The sequence below is a fragment of the Erinaceus europaeus genome, chromosome 13 (assembly GCF_950295315.1).
Source record: "Erinaceus europaeus chromosome 13, mEriEur2.1, whole genome shotgun sequence".
Lineage (NCBI taxonomy): Eukaryota > Metazoa > Chordata > Mammalia > Eulipotyphla > Erinaceidae > Erinaceus > Erinaceus europaeus.
The window spans coordinates 65707595-65720908 of NC_080174.1; the positions used below are offsets into that span (position 1 = coordinate 65707595).

At 39.0% G+C, this 13314-nt stretch overlaps 1 protein-coding gene across 17 annotated transcripts in view; it reads left to right on the forward strand.

Moving 5' to 3' along the window:
- SCMH1 (Scm polycomb group protein homolog 1) overlaps positions 1 to 13314 on the forward strand; it is a 148562-nt gene that overhangs the window by 57071 nt on the left and 78177 nt on the right. For 15 of the 17 annotated variants that reach the window (XM_060206127.1, XM_060206121.1, XM_060206120.1 and 12 more), the window contains one exon: positions 6633 to 6867. In XM_060206127.1, the coding sequence (XP_060062110.1) occupies positions 6633 to 6867 (235 nt within the window). Of the gene's footprint in view, positions 1 to 1938; positions 2023 to 6632; positions 6872 to 13314 lie in introns of those variants that run through there. The other 2 variants (XM_060206123.1, XM_060206129.1) reach the window with 2 other exon arrangements.

The window sequence follows — 13314 nt, forward strand, 5'->3', positions numbered from 1 at the left end:
GCGGTGGCACACCTGGTTAGGTGCACACATTACAGTGCGCCAAGGACAAGGACCCAGTTTCAAGCCCCTGGTCCCCACCTGCAGGAGGGAAAGCTTTATGAGTGGTGAAGCACGGCTACAAGTGTCTCTATGTCTCTCTCCCCCTCTCTGTCTCTATTCAATAATAAATAAATAAAAATATTAAAAAGAAAACTAAGCAGACTTCTATTCAGCAATCATATTTCTTTGTATTCACCCCAAAGAGTTGAAACCTTATATTCACACAAAACCTGAATATAAAGATTAATTGGATAGACGGGGTATATGGAAACCTTTTACCTTCCTCTGGATTTTTCTGTAAACCTAAAACTGTTTTAAAAATATTTAAAAACTATTTTAAAAAGCTTATCTAAAAATATTAAAAATTTTAGAACTATTTAAAAAATAAACCTTTGGAGAGGATATGAACAGAATATTCACCAAAGAAGACATCCAAAAAGGCCAATATACATGTGAAAAAATGCTCCAAGTCATTGATTATCAGAGAAATGCAAATAAAGACAACAATGAGATACCACTTCACTCCTGTGAGAATGTCAGACATCAGGAAAGGTAGCAGCAACAAATGCTGGAGAGGTTGTGAGGTCAAAGGAACCCTCCTGCACTGCTGGTAGAAATGTAAATTGATCTAACCCTTGTGGAGAGCAGTCTGGAGAACTCTCAGAAGGCTAGAAGTAGACCTACCCTGTGACCCTGCAATTCTTCTCCTGGTGATATATACATATAAGGACTCCTAAGGAATAAACACAAGTATTCAAAAAGGTCTGTGTATACCTATGTTTATAACAGCACAATTTATAATAGCCAAAAATGGAAGCAACCCAGGTGTACAACAATAGATGAGTGGCTAAGAAAGTTGTGATATGGGAGTCGGTGGTAGCACAGTGGGTTAAGCACACGTGGCGCAAAACATAAGGACCAGCATAAGGATCCCAGTTCGATCCCCCGGCTCCCCACCTGCAGGGGAGTCGCTTCACAGGTGGTGAAGCAAGTGTGCAGGTGTCTATCTTTCTCTTTCCCTCTCTGTCTTCCCCTCCTCTCTCTATTTCTGTCCTATCCAACAACAACCAACATCAACAACAATAACTACAACAATAAAACAACAAGGGCAACAAAAGGGAATAAATAAAGTAAAAAAGAAAGTTGTGATATATATATGTATACACATACATACACACAGACACACTAGAATACTACTCAGCTATTAAAAATGGTGAAATTCACTTTCTTCACCTCATCTTGAATGGAGCTTGAATGAATCATGTTAAGCCATAAGCCAGAAAGAGAAGGATGAATATGGAATGATTTAACTCATAGACAGAAGTTGAAAAATAACAAAGCAGAACTTGAACTGGAGTTGATGTATTGCACCAAAGTAAAAGACTCTGGGGTGGGTGGAGGGGAGGTTCAGGTCCTGGAACATGATGGCAGAGGAGGAACTGGAGTGGGTTAGATTGTTATGTGGAAACTAAGAAATGTTACACATGTACAAACTACTATATTTCACTGGCAACTGTAAACCATTAATCCCCTAATAAATATATATGACATCACATATTCAATAAATAGTTAAATAAATAAATCCTTTAAAGAGACAGAAAATGAGGGCCAGAGAGATAGCCTACATTGCCATGTGTATGACTCAGGTTTATGCCCCAGCACCATACGGGAGTGTGCTGGCAGTGGAGGAAGCTTCAATCCTATGGAGTCTCTCCCTCTCTGTGTCTGTCTTTCTACCTGGGAAAAAAAGTGTGAACTAGATTGGTAAACTTGAGAGCTTCCAGAGGCGGGGCTACGAGCAGCAGCAGATCTCTTTCTCTCCTCTCCTCTCCTCCCCTCCCCTCCCCTCCCCTCCCTTCCCCTCCCCTCCCCTCCCCTCTCCTCTCTTCTCCTTTCCCGGATCAACTAGGAATACCAAAGGAGACCACCTGGGACTGAAACAAGACAAGACTAGAACGACTACAGGAACCCACCAAATCACTGGTGAGTGCAAACACACGTGGCTGGTGACAAGAGAGGAGCCTAGGGAGAAACTAAGTGGCTGGTAACAGTCCGACGGTCTGTCAGTTGAGAAACCACCTCCAGTCTATTCCACCAACAAGGGGACGGATGGCTGAAGGGAGGAGAGGACTCCCCGGAGACTCACCAAGTGCAACCCTGAGTCTCCATTGCTACTGCCCTCAGAATCTGGAGCAGCGGCAGGGAGGGACACCGGGGGACAGAGATCTTACCAGGAAATTCAGGAGAAGACCTATACCTCGGTGACATAGCTGTGGGGCTGTGAAAGTCTCTTTGCATAACCACCGGACTATCTCTGCCACACCCTGCCTTATCTCTTGGTTAGGAGTCAGTGATTAAGTTAGAAGCCCTCAGACTCCCATAACCTACAGAGAAGAAAAAAAAAAAAAAAGAGGCTTTTAAATCACTGAGCTCCAACTCAGGGATTAAAATACTATTGAAACAACTGTTAACTTCCACTACTGTGAACCGTTTAATTACCTTACTAGATTGACACAAGTCAATCCAGGAAATAGTGATCAGTAATTTGAAAAGTACTAAGAGAGGGAACTCATAACATAATATATAAAATGGGTAAACCAACAAGAAGAAATATTGGAGAAACTAACCAGGACAACAGTCCAGCTAAAAGCCCCCCAAAGGGTGAAGCACAAAATAACGAGGTCAACATCCAAACATTAGCTAAGGAAATAATCACAGGAGTTAGTAAAGAGTTTGAAAGAATTGTAATCAGAAATACAGGAACAACAAATGAGACTCTGGAAGAAAACACTAATTATCTCAAGGTTATTAGAGAGCTGAAAGTTGAAATAGCTGAGCTAAGAACACAACTAGCTGAACAAGCTAAAACAGTATCAGAACAGGGAAACAAAATAGATGAACTCCAGAAAACAGTAGAGGGCAGAGAGAATAGAATCATTGAGGGTGAAGACAGAATTAGCAAGATCGAGGATGAATTAGAGACAACTAAAAAAAAGTAAGAGATCTCAAAAAGAGATTAAGAGATGCTGAAAACAACAGAGACCTATGGGATGACTTCAAAAGAAACAATATACGCATCATTGGCTTACCAGAGGAAGAAAGAGAGGGAAAGAAAGCATTCTTCAGGCCATAATAGCTGAAAACTTCTCTAGTCTAGACAACATCAAAGACATAAAGGTTCAAGAAGCCCAGAGGGTCCCAAACAGAATTAACCCAGACTTAAAGACACCAAGAAAAAAAAAAAAGACACATCATACTTAGAATGGAAAGGAATAAGGATAAACAAAGGATCCTGAAGGCTGCAAGAGAAAAACAAAGAGTCACCTACAGAGGAAAACCCATAAGATTAGCAGCAGACTTCTCCATACAAACATTACAGGCCAGAAGAGAATGGCAAGATATCTATCATGTGTACTCAACGAGAAAGGCTTTCAACCAAGAATACTATATCCTGCTAGACTGTCATTCAGAAGAGATGGAGGCATCAAAACCTTCTCAGACAAGCAACAGTTGAAGGAATCAACTATCACCAAGCCTGTCCTGAAAGAAGTTCTGAAAGGTCTTCTATAAACAGATCATCATAAATAGGACATATATCAGAACACTCTAAAACTCTACAAGAATGGCATTAAAATATCTTCACTCTTTGATAACAAGAAATGTCAATGGCCGGAATTCACCTATTAAAAGACACAGAGTAGGAAGATGGATCAGAAAATACAACCCAACAATATGCTGTCTACAGGAAACCCACCTAACTCAACAAGACAAACAGACTTAAAGTGAAAGGATGGAAAACATCCTTTCAAACATCATACAAGCCAATGGCCCACAAAAAAGGGCAGGAACAGCTATTCTCATAGCTGACATGATAGACTTTAAATAAAATTTAAAAAGGTAGGGTGGACACTACTTAATGCTCAGTGAATCAGTCAATTAAGAGGACATAACAATTATTAACATCTATGCACCCAATGAGAAGCCATCTAAATACATCAAATGTATACTGAAAGAGCTACAGCAATATATTAACAGCAACACAGTCATAGTAGGGGACCTCAACACCCCACTGTCTCAACTTGACAGATCATCCAGGCAGAAAATCAATAAAGACATAAGGGAGCTAAATGAAGAGATACATAAATTAGAACTATTGGACATTTTCAGAGTCATTCATCCCAAGAAACTGGAATACACATTTTACTCAAATCCACATGGGTCATTCTCAAGGATAGACCATATGTTAGGCCACAAAGACAGCATCAGCCAATTCAAGAGCATCGAAATCATCCCAAGCATCTTCTCAGACCACAGTGTAACTAAACTAACACTTAACAATCAACAAAAGATTAATAATAGTCCCAAAATGTGGCCCAAAATGTGGAAGCTCAACAGTACACTTCTTAATAACCTCTGGGTCAAAGAGGAAATAAAGGAAGAAATCAAAATGTTTTGAGACTTCAATGAAAATGAAGACATAAGCTATCAAAATATTTGGGACACAGCTAAAGCAGTACTGAGAGGGAAGTTCATAGCTATACAAGCACACATTAGGAAACAAAAAACAGCACAAATAAACAGCCTGATTGCACATCTTAAAGACCTAGAAGAAGAACAACAAAGGAATCCTAAAGCAACCAGAAGGACAGAAATCACTAAAGTTAGGGCAGAAATAAATAACATTGAGAATAAGAAAACCATACAAAAGATCAATGAAAGTAAATGTTGGTTCTTCGAAGAGTGAACAAAATCGACAGACCTTTAGCCAGACTCACAAAACAAAAAAGGGAGAAGACCCAAATAAATCGGATAGTAAATGAAAGAGGAGATATCACAACAGACAGCAGAAATTCAACATATGATGCGAGGCTTCTATGAACAACTATACGCCACCAAGCTAGAGAACCTGGAAGAAATGGACAATTTCCTAGATACCTACCAACTTCCAAAACTAAGTAAAGAGGAAGTGGATAACATGAACAGGCCCATCACAGCTAATGAAATTGAAACAGTTATCAAAAATCTCCCCAAAAATAAAAGTCCTGGACCAGATGGTTTTACAAATGAATTCTACAAAACCTTCAAAGAAGAACTAATACCTCTACTTTTAAAAGTCTTCCAGGAGATTGAAGACACTGGAATACTCCCTGCCAGCTTCTATGAAGCTAACATCACTCTGATACCAAAAGCAGACAGGGACACAACCAAAAAAGAAAACTACAGACCAATATCTCTGATGAACATAGATGCTAAAATACTGAACAAAATTCTAGCCAACCAGATACAGCAGTATATCAAAAAGATTGTTCATCATGACCAAGTGGGGTTTATCCCAGGCATGCAAGGTTGGTTTAATATATGTAAATCAATCAATGTGATTCACCACATCAACAAAAACAAGACCAAAAACCACATGGTCATATCAATAGATGCAGAGAAAGCCTTTGACAAAATACAACATCCCTTTATGATCAAAACACTAAAAAAAATAGGAATAGATGGAAAATTCCTGAAGATTGTGGAGTTTATATATAGCAAACCTACAGCCAACATCATACTCAATGGTGAAAAACTGGAAGCATTTGCACTCAGATCAGGTACTAGACAGGGCTGCCCACTATCACCATTACTATTCAACATAGTGTTGGAAGTTCTTGCCATAGCAATCAGGCAGGAGCAAGGAATTAAAGGGATACAGATTGGAAGAGAAGAAGTCAAACTCTCCCTGTTTGTAGATTGGTAAATTTAGGCATGTGTGAAGCCCCAGATGCACCACCCCCCCAAAAAAAAAGCATAAATGAATTATTGACATATTCAACAGTATGAATATCAGAGTAGTTATGCTAAATTTGCAAAACTTGGCAAAAAAGAAGCATATTGTCTGTACTTCTACTTAAGAGGATGGAAACCAAATTATGGTAGGTCAGTATTTGTATAGAAACAGGGATCCAGTAAGAGCCAGGCAGAGATTATAAAGAGACATGCAAAAATTTGGGAGTGTATTCATGTTCATTATCTCAATTTTGGTGATGGTTTCAAGGATGTATTTGATATATCTAGTGTCATGGGTGGTGAATACATATGTTAGTACTTGCCAAAGTGTATAGGTTTAAGTATGAATTTATTTATGTTAATGTCAAAGTTAGAGAAAACACAACTCCACTAGTTGGTCTGTATAATAGCTATGCAAAACAAAGTACTGTAATGCTCATGAAGAAACTCTGAGTATATTAAGAGGATGTAGTGTTCCTAGAAATTAAATGTTATGATACTTGAAAAGTTAAGGAGTTGGAGAAAACTGGATGAAAATAACATTTAGTTAAGGGCCATTTGAAACACTTGATTTTTCTTACTGGTATGAATCAATGTTTGAGACTTCTGTAGCTACTAGCTTTTTCCTTCATCATACCTTCCAGTGTTTGTTTTGCATGAAACCCTTCTAATTATTAGAAAATAATTCAAGATGGTTTGTCCTGGTGCAGCTGTAATCAGTCTGAATCCAAAGCTTGTATTTTTAGATTCCATCTTTTGACAGCCTTATTGAAAACACTCTTGTCTTAGTCTGCCTAATCTCCATGGCTTGTTTTCCTTAGTCCTATACACCTCCAAGTAATGAGTTCAAGATCAGCATGAAATTGGAAGCACAAGACCCTAGGAACACCACATCCACGTGCATTGCCACAGTAGTTGGACTTACAGGTGCTCGCCTCCGCCTTCGTCTTGATGGAAGTGACAATAAGAATGACTTCTGGCGGCTGGTTGACTCTGCTGAAATCCAGCCTATCGGGAGCTGTGAGAAGAACGGGGGCATGCTGCAGCCTCCTCTGGGTGAGTCACCAGACCCAAGATTTCCCTAACCAAATAGTTATCTTCCAAAAATCACATGTCCTGTTATGGAAAACTTTGGAGTCCCCTGCTGATCCTTTCTTTTTCATATGGTACAAAAGAAAAGGCCTACCCTAAATGAGATGTGCTGTATAATCTAGACATCTCCGGCTCTCCAGTAATTTACGGTATCTAAGATTCCCTCAAACTCTTTTTTTTTTTCCCCTCCAGGGTTATTGCTGGGCTCGATGCATGCACCATGAATCCACTGCTCCTGGAGGCCATTTTTCCCCCTTTTGTTGCCCTTGTTGTTGTAGCCTCGTTGTGGTTATTATTATTGCCATCGTTGATGTTGTTCGTTGTTGGATAGGACAGAGAGAAATGGAGAGAGGAAGGGAAGACAGAGAGGGGGAGAGAAAGACACCTGCAGACCTGCTTCACCGCCTGTGAGCGACTCCCCTGCAGGTGGGGAGCCAGGGGCTCGAACCGGGATCCTTACGCCGGTCCTTGTGCTTTGCGCCTCATGCGCTTAACCCACTGCGCCACCGCCCGACCCCCGAACTCTTTTTTAAAAAACAAGAAACATTGCCTTCATTCTTCTTTGTCTCTTTCCATTTACCCTGAGAGAATGGAAGGAGAGCTTATCATTTAAACTATCTCAAAATACCAGAAAGCTTTTACAGACTCTTATGAGATGGGAGAAAGATTCATCTAATAGGTAGGGGATTATGTTATAAGGGTCCCTTATCTCCTTTACTCAAAATTATCACTTGGTCTTTATAAATTATTCATTTTGAATCAGTGATTAAATAAAATATATTAATTTACTTCAACTAATAATATCACTAGAACTTTTTCCTCAAGTTTAAAGTCATCTTTCTCTCCCCTCAGGATGTCCGAGTGATTTAACCTATTATTTATTTTATTTATTTTACTTTATTTTATTTTGCCACCAAGGTTATCTCTGGGGCTTGGTGCCGGCACTATGAAGCCACTGGTTCCAGCATCCATTTGTTTGGTTTTTTGGTTTTTGGTTTTTTCCCTTTCTATTTTATTTGATAGGACAGAGAGAAATTGAGAGGGAGTGGGAGGGAGGGAGAGAGAAAGATAGATACCTGCAGTATTGCTTCACTGCTTGTGAAGCATCCCCCTATGCAGATGGGGAGTTGGTGTTCAAACTGGGTTCTTAGAACATGGTAATGTGTGTGCTTAGCCAGGTGCACCACCACCCAGCCCCCCATTTAACCTATTTTATAAGGTATTGTCAACTAATATTTCAGTGATTCTCAGTGGATAATAGAGATGGATTGAAAGAGCTCTCCAGGTGTTATTTAGCATTTCCTCTATGTATGTTATTTGTGATATAATGTTTTAAATATAATATACAAAAGTAGAAAGATAGCAAATGGGGGGTATAGCTCAGTGGTAGAGCATTTGACTGTAAATGGTTCATGTATCTTTCATCCATATTATTTACCAATGCATAATCAATCTTTACTATAGCAATACACACTTCCTGTCATCTTCTAAGTACCCACAAAATTTTTGTTCTAACATTAAATATTTATTTTATATTTCTCATAAATAATATTTGAATCATGACTCCATGCTAAGTCCAGCTTTTCCAGATAAAGAGAGCGAGACAGAGACAGAGGGAAAGGCAGCACAGCACTGAAGTTTGCCCTTGTGTTATAGTACTTCCATGTGGTTGTGGGGATGGGGGAGAGCTGAGTATGAGTTGTCCACTTGGTAAAGCAGGTACCCTCGCAGGTGAATTATCACATCAACACAATTTTCTTTTTCTTTCCTTTTTATTTTTTTACCAGAGCACTGCTCGTCTCTGGCTTATGGTGGTACAGGGGATTGAACCTGGGTCTTCAGAGCCTCAGGTATGAGATCCTCTCTGCATAACCATTATGCTATCTACCCCCCAACCACCAATCCAATGTTTTAAAACATACTAATGACATTGTCACATGTAAGTAAATGATAGTTCCCTAACAGATCCTATACTTTAATCAGTGTTTAAATTTTGCTGGTTGGTTATCTCCCCTGTCTCTCTCATAATTTCTTTAAATCAGAGCTATATATTGTAGTGGGTTAATAGGGCCTTTAAGTCTCTTCTGATCTATAGGTTACCCTTCTCTCTTTTATTTCAATATTTTATTTATTTATTAAATAGAGACATAGAAGTCAGTAGGGGAAGAGGAGATAGAGATGGAGAGAGAGAGAGAGAGAGACCAGCGACACTGCTTCATTGTTCACAAAGCTTGCGCCCTGCAAGTGGGGACCAGGGGCTTGAATATGGGTTCTTGCACATTGTAACATGTCTGCTCTACCAACAGTGCCACTGCCTGGACCCATATGCTTTTCTCTCTTTATTTTTCTTGTAATTTACTTGTTTAAAATTTTATACAGTTAGTGGTCCTGGAGGTGGTGCAGTGGATAATGCATTGGATTCTCAACCATGAGGTCTCAAATTCAGCCCCTGGAAGCACATGTACCATAGTTATGTCTGGTTCTTTTTTCTCTCTTCCTATCTTTCTTGTGAATAAATAAATTCTTTTAAAAAGATACATTATAAAAATTTTTCATACAGTTATATTTTCCGGTTATGTCTCTGTGGTATCATTTAACATATTTCTCTTCTTTCCTAAAAATAGTAGTGACACCTAGAGGCTTGATCAAGTTCAGTTTTTTTCATGAGACTATTTCATAAATGTGGCATTTACTTCTACTAGGAAGCATATATTGAGTATGATCTAGTATGATCTAGTTGTCTCTCATGTCATAATGTAGCAGCTATTACAATTTGGGGTATAAATGAGGGGTTTATTATTCAAAATAATTAATTGATTTCCTAGTATTTTTCAAAAATAGTTTAAGAGGGTTTTGTTATTGCTAAGTATCTAAACTCAAGGATTTATACATATTTGATGTGTATAAATTGCATTATTGGTCCATACTGATTCATGACTTGTCCCATCTTTGGCATATAGGAACCTCATCTCATTGATTTCTGACTCTTTATTAGTTGATAGCTCTCTTGGATTTTAATTTTTTTATTTCAAAATGATTCAGACTTCTGTTCCAAATATTGAATTCAGCTATTTCTTTTAGGTACCTGGTCTTTTTTTTGGAAATTACTGCTATTTAGAGACCATAATCTGAATGCTAAAGTTCTCAGTGATATTGAGTTTATCATTTGTTGTTTTCGCCGGGCTGGCTTCACGGGCGGGTAACAGACAACCCGGGACTCATGGCTGGGTTGTACGCAGTATCTCTTTATTCATGCAGGACGCAGCGCAATCTATACCAAGCTAAGCTAAAAACTAAAAACTACAAACAATTTTGTCCTTATAAATATACTAGCCCAGTAGGGTGGGAACAGGATGCAATGCAGAGAGGGTGGAGAGAAAAGTGACTGGTGAAAATCAGGGTATGACAAGGAGAGGGGGCGGAGCAGGCAAGAATTCTACCACTGAAGCACCAATGCCCTGGAGGGAGGGTGGTGCTTGTTAACAGCAGTTATGTAAATAGAATGAAGTGGTTATGTAAATAGAATAGTGTTAAGCAGGGGGGATTAAACTAATGAAACATAAGGAGTTTTTAGAAGCATACCAACAATCATTCTTTCTAGATCTTTTTGTTTAGAGAGTTAGAAACTTCCTGTTTTCTTTCTAAGATTTTTAAATGATTGCTTCATGTAAGCACTTCCTACTAAAATTTAAACAATAAAATTTTTATTACTTCATATTTACTATACTTCCTTTGTACCACAACAAAGGAACTCATTTGCTTTATCCTACATCACACATACAACAGTCTCTAAATGGCAGTATTAACATTGCCACCATTAGGACATTGACAATTTTTGAGTTATTTACTTATTATTAGTATTAATGGAAATGTAGTTCAATAATACAATATATGTCATTTGGATTAGTCTCTCTCTAGAAATGTACCAAATGATCTCACTTATTAGCCGGACATAATAAAGTAGGGACAGAGAGGGAGAGCACAAAGTGAAACATAGACTGCACATGGTGTATTGTACCAAAGCAAAGGGTGAGGGGTGGAGGGAGAAGGAAAAAACTTTGGGGACCAGGAAATTGTATGCACATGTAATGAGTCCACTGTAAAGCATTAACCCCCTCAATTAAAAAAAAATGAAAGCAAATCATCCCTATAATTAGAAGACTACCACGTTTCATTTGCACATTAGTCTACATTTTCAGATAAACTCATTGGCTTTTCCTATATTACACAGATAACAGTGTTTTATAGCATATAAAAATATGAAACCACAAAACTTTGGTGGAGGGTGTGGTGACTTACACCAAGAATGAATGTAAAGGTATACTCGTGAAACCTTTTCTTTTTGTAAAATGCTATTAAATCACTAATAAAAGTGAAATGCAGGGGCTGAGTGGTAGGGCACTGGTTGGGCCACTCATTTTCCAGTGCACAAGGACTCATGTTCAAGCCCCCAGTCCCCACCCGCAGGGGAACAGCTTTGTGAGTAGTGAAGCAAGGCTGCAGGTGTCACTCTGTCTCTCTCCCTCTCTGTTTCCCCCCCCCCTCTATTTCTGATTGTCCCTGTCCAATAAATAAGATAATAAAAACTTTTAAAAAAATCAAATGAAATGCATAGAAATACAAAATAATTAGAGTTAATACTTGTATTAGGATGGAAGTTTTTATATAGGTAGAAACTGCAGGGGGGGAGAAGAAGCGAGATAGCTCATCCAGTGATAGATTACATGCCTTACCATGCTTGAGACCCTAGGCTTGAACACACACAGGAGCATCATGGACAGCACCATGAAACGGTGCTCCATAAATGGTGGAGTGGTGCTGTGGTGTTTCTCTTTCTCTCTCCTTCTCTCCTCTCTCTAAAGTAAAGAACAAAAACATCATTCAAGAAAGGTCACTCAGTGGTAATGTCATGCATACACAAGATCCTGTATTCATTCCCTTAACTGCGAAAGGAAAAAAAATGAAGGAAGAGGCCAGTGGGGATCTAACATAGCCAAGATCGGCCCCCAACCCATTCCCCACCCCCCAAAAAAAGTGTGATTTGGAGTTTAAAATCCGGGCAGTAAAGTTATTATCTACTAGATTAGAGATCTAAGTAATGGAAAATGAGGAGGGAATGAACTAAAACTTCGAAGAACTCTGAAGACCAGTCTTGGGAAGGAAGACACTGTGTTAAAGCAAAAGAAGCAACATGGAGTGGTAACAGAGTTAGATAGAAACAAAAGATAATCCAGAATCAGGATACATACTACTCTTTCCATCCCATACTAAGAAGCTTCCTCTACTAAAGAAATAACCGAAAGCTTCACAAATGGTGAAGCAGAGCTGCAGGTGTCTCTGTCTCTCTCCCTCACTGTCCCCTCCTCCCCTTTCAATTCTCTTTGTCTCTTTCCAATAATGAGATAAAGAAAGAAAGAGAGAAGAAGGAGGAGGAGGAGAAAAAGAAGAAGAAACCAGTCTTGGGTGAGGAAGACTTCTACACTGTTGGTGGGAATATATACTGGTTCAACCCTGTGGAAAACAGTGGAGGTTCTTCAGAATACTAGGATGGATCTACCCTATGATCCAACAGTTCCTTCCCTAGTACTCTATCCAAAGAACACAAAGCAGTTATCCAAAGAGATCTAGGTACAAGGCTGGGGGGATAACTTAATGATTATGCAAAAAGAATTCTATACTTGAGGCACCAAAGATCTCAGATTCAATTCCCAGCACCTCCATAAGCCAGGGCTGAGCAGTGCTTTGGTAAAATAATAATAATAATAGTAATAAATAGATAAATCTAGGGACTATGTTAATAATAGTACAGTTTGTAATAGCCCAAATCTGGAAACAACCTAAACATCCAACAACAGATAAGTGGTTAAGAGAGTTGTAGTTAGTACACATACACAATGGCATACTACTTAGCGGTAAGAAATAATGAAATCTCCTTTCCATATCTCAACTGGAACTTGAAGGAATCATGTTAAATGAGATAAGGCAGAAGAATAAGGACAAATACCAGTGCTTTCAATTATAAATGGTACATAAAAAACAAGGTAAGGGCTGGAGAGAGAGCATAATGGCTATGCAAGAACAGTTTGATGTCTGAGGCACCCAAGGAGCAAAGCAAGAAAAGAGAAATGCAGGGTAGGGGCCCAGTGGTGGCACACCTGGTTGAGGCACATGTGTAAGGACCCGGGTTCAAGCCCCCTGTTCCCCACCTGCAGGGGAACAGCTTTGAGAGTGGTGAAGCAGTGCTGCAAGTGTCTTTATGTCATTCTCCTTCTCCATCTTCCCCTGCCTTTCAATTTCTGGCTGTCTCCAATAGATAAAGATACTAAAAAAATTTTAAAAAATAGAAACACAATATGAAGCTTGGACTGGGTAGGATATATTTCAACAAAACAAAGGACTCTGGACTAGGCA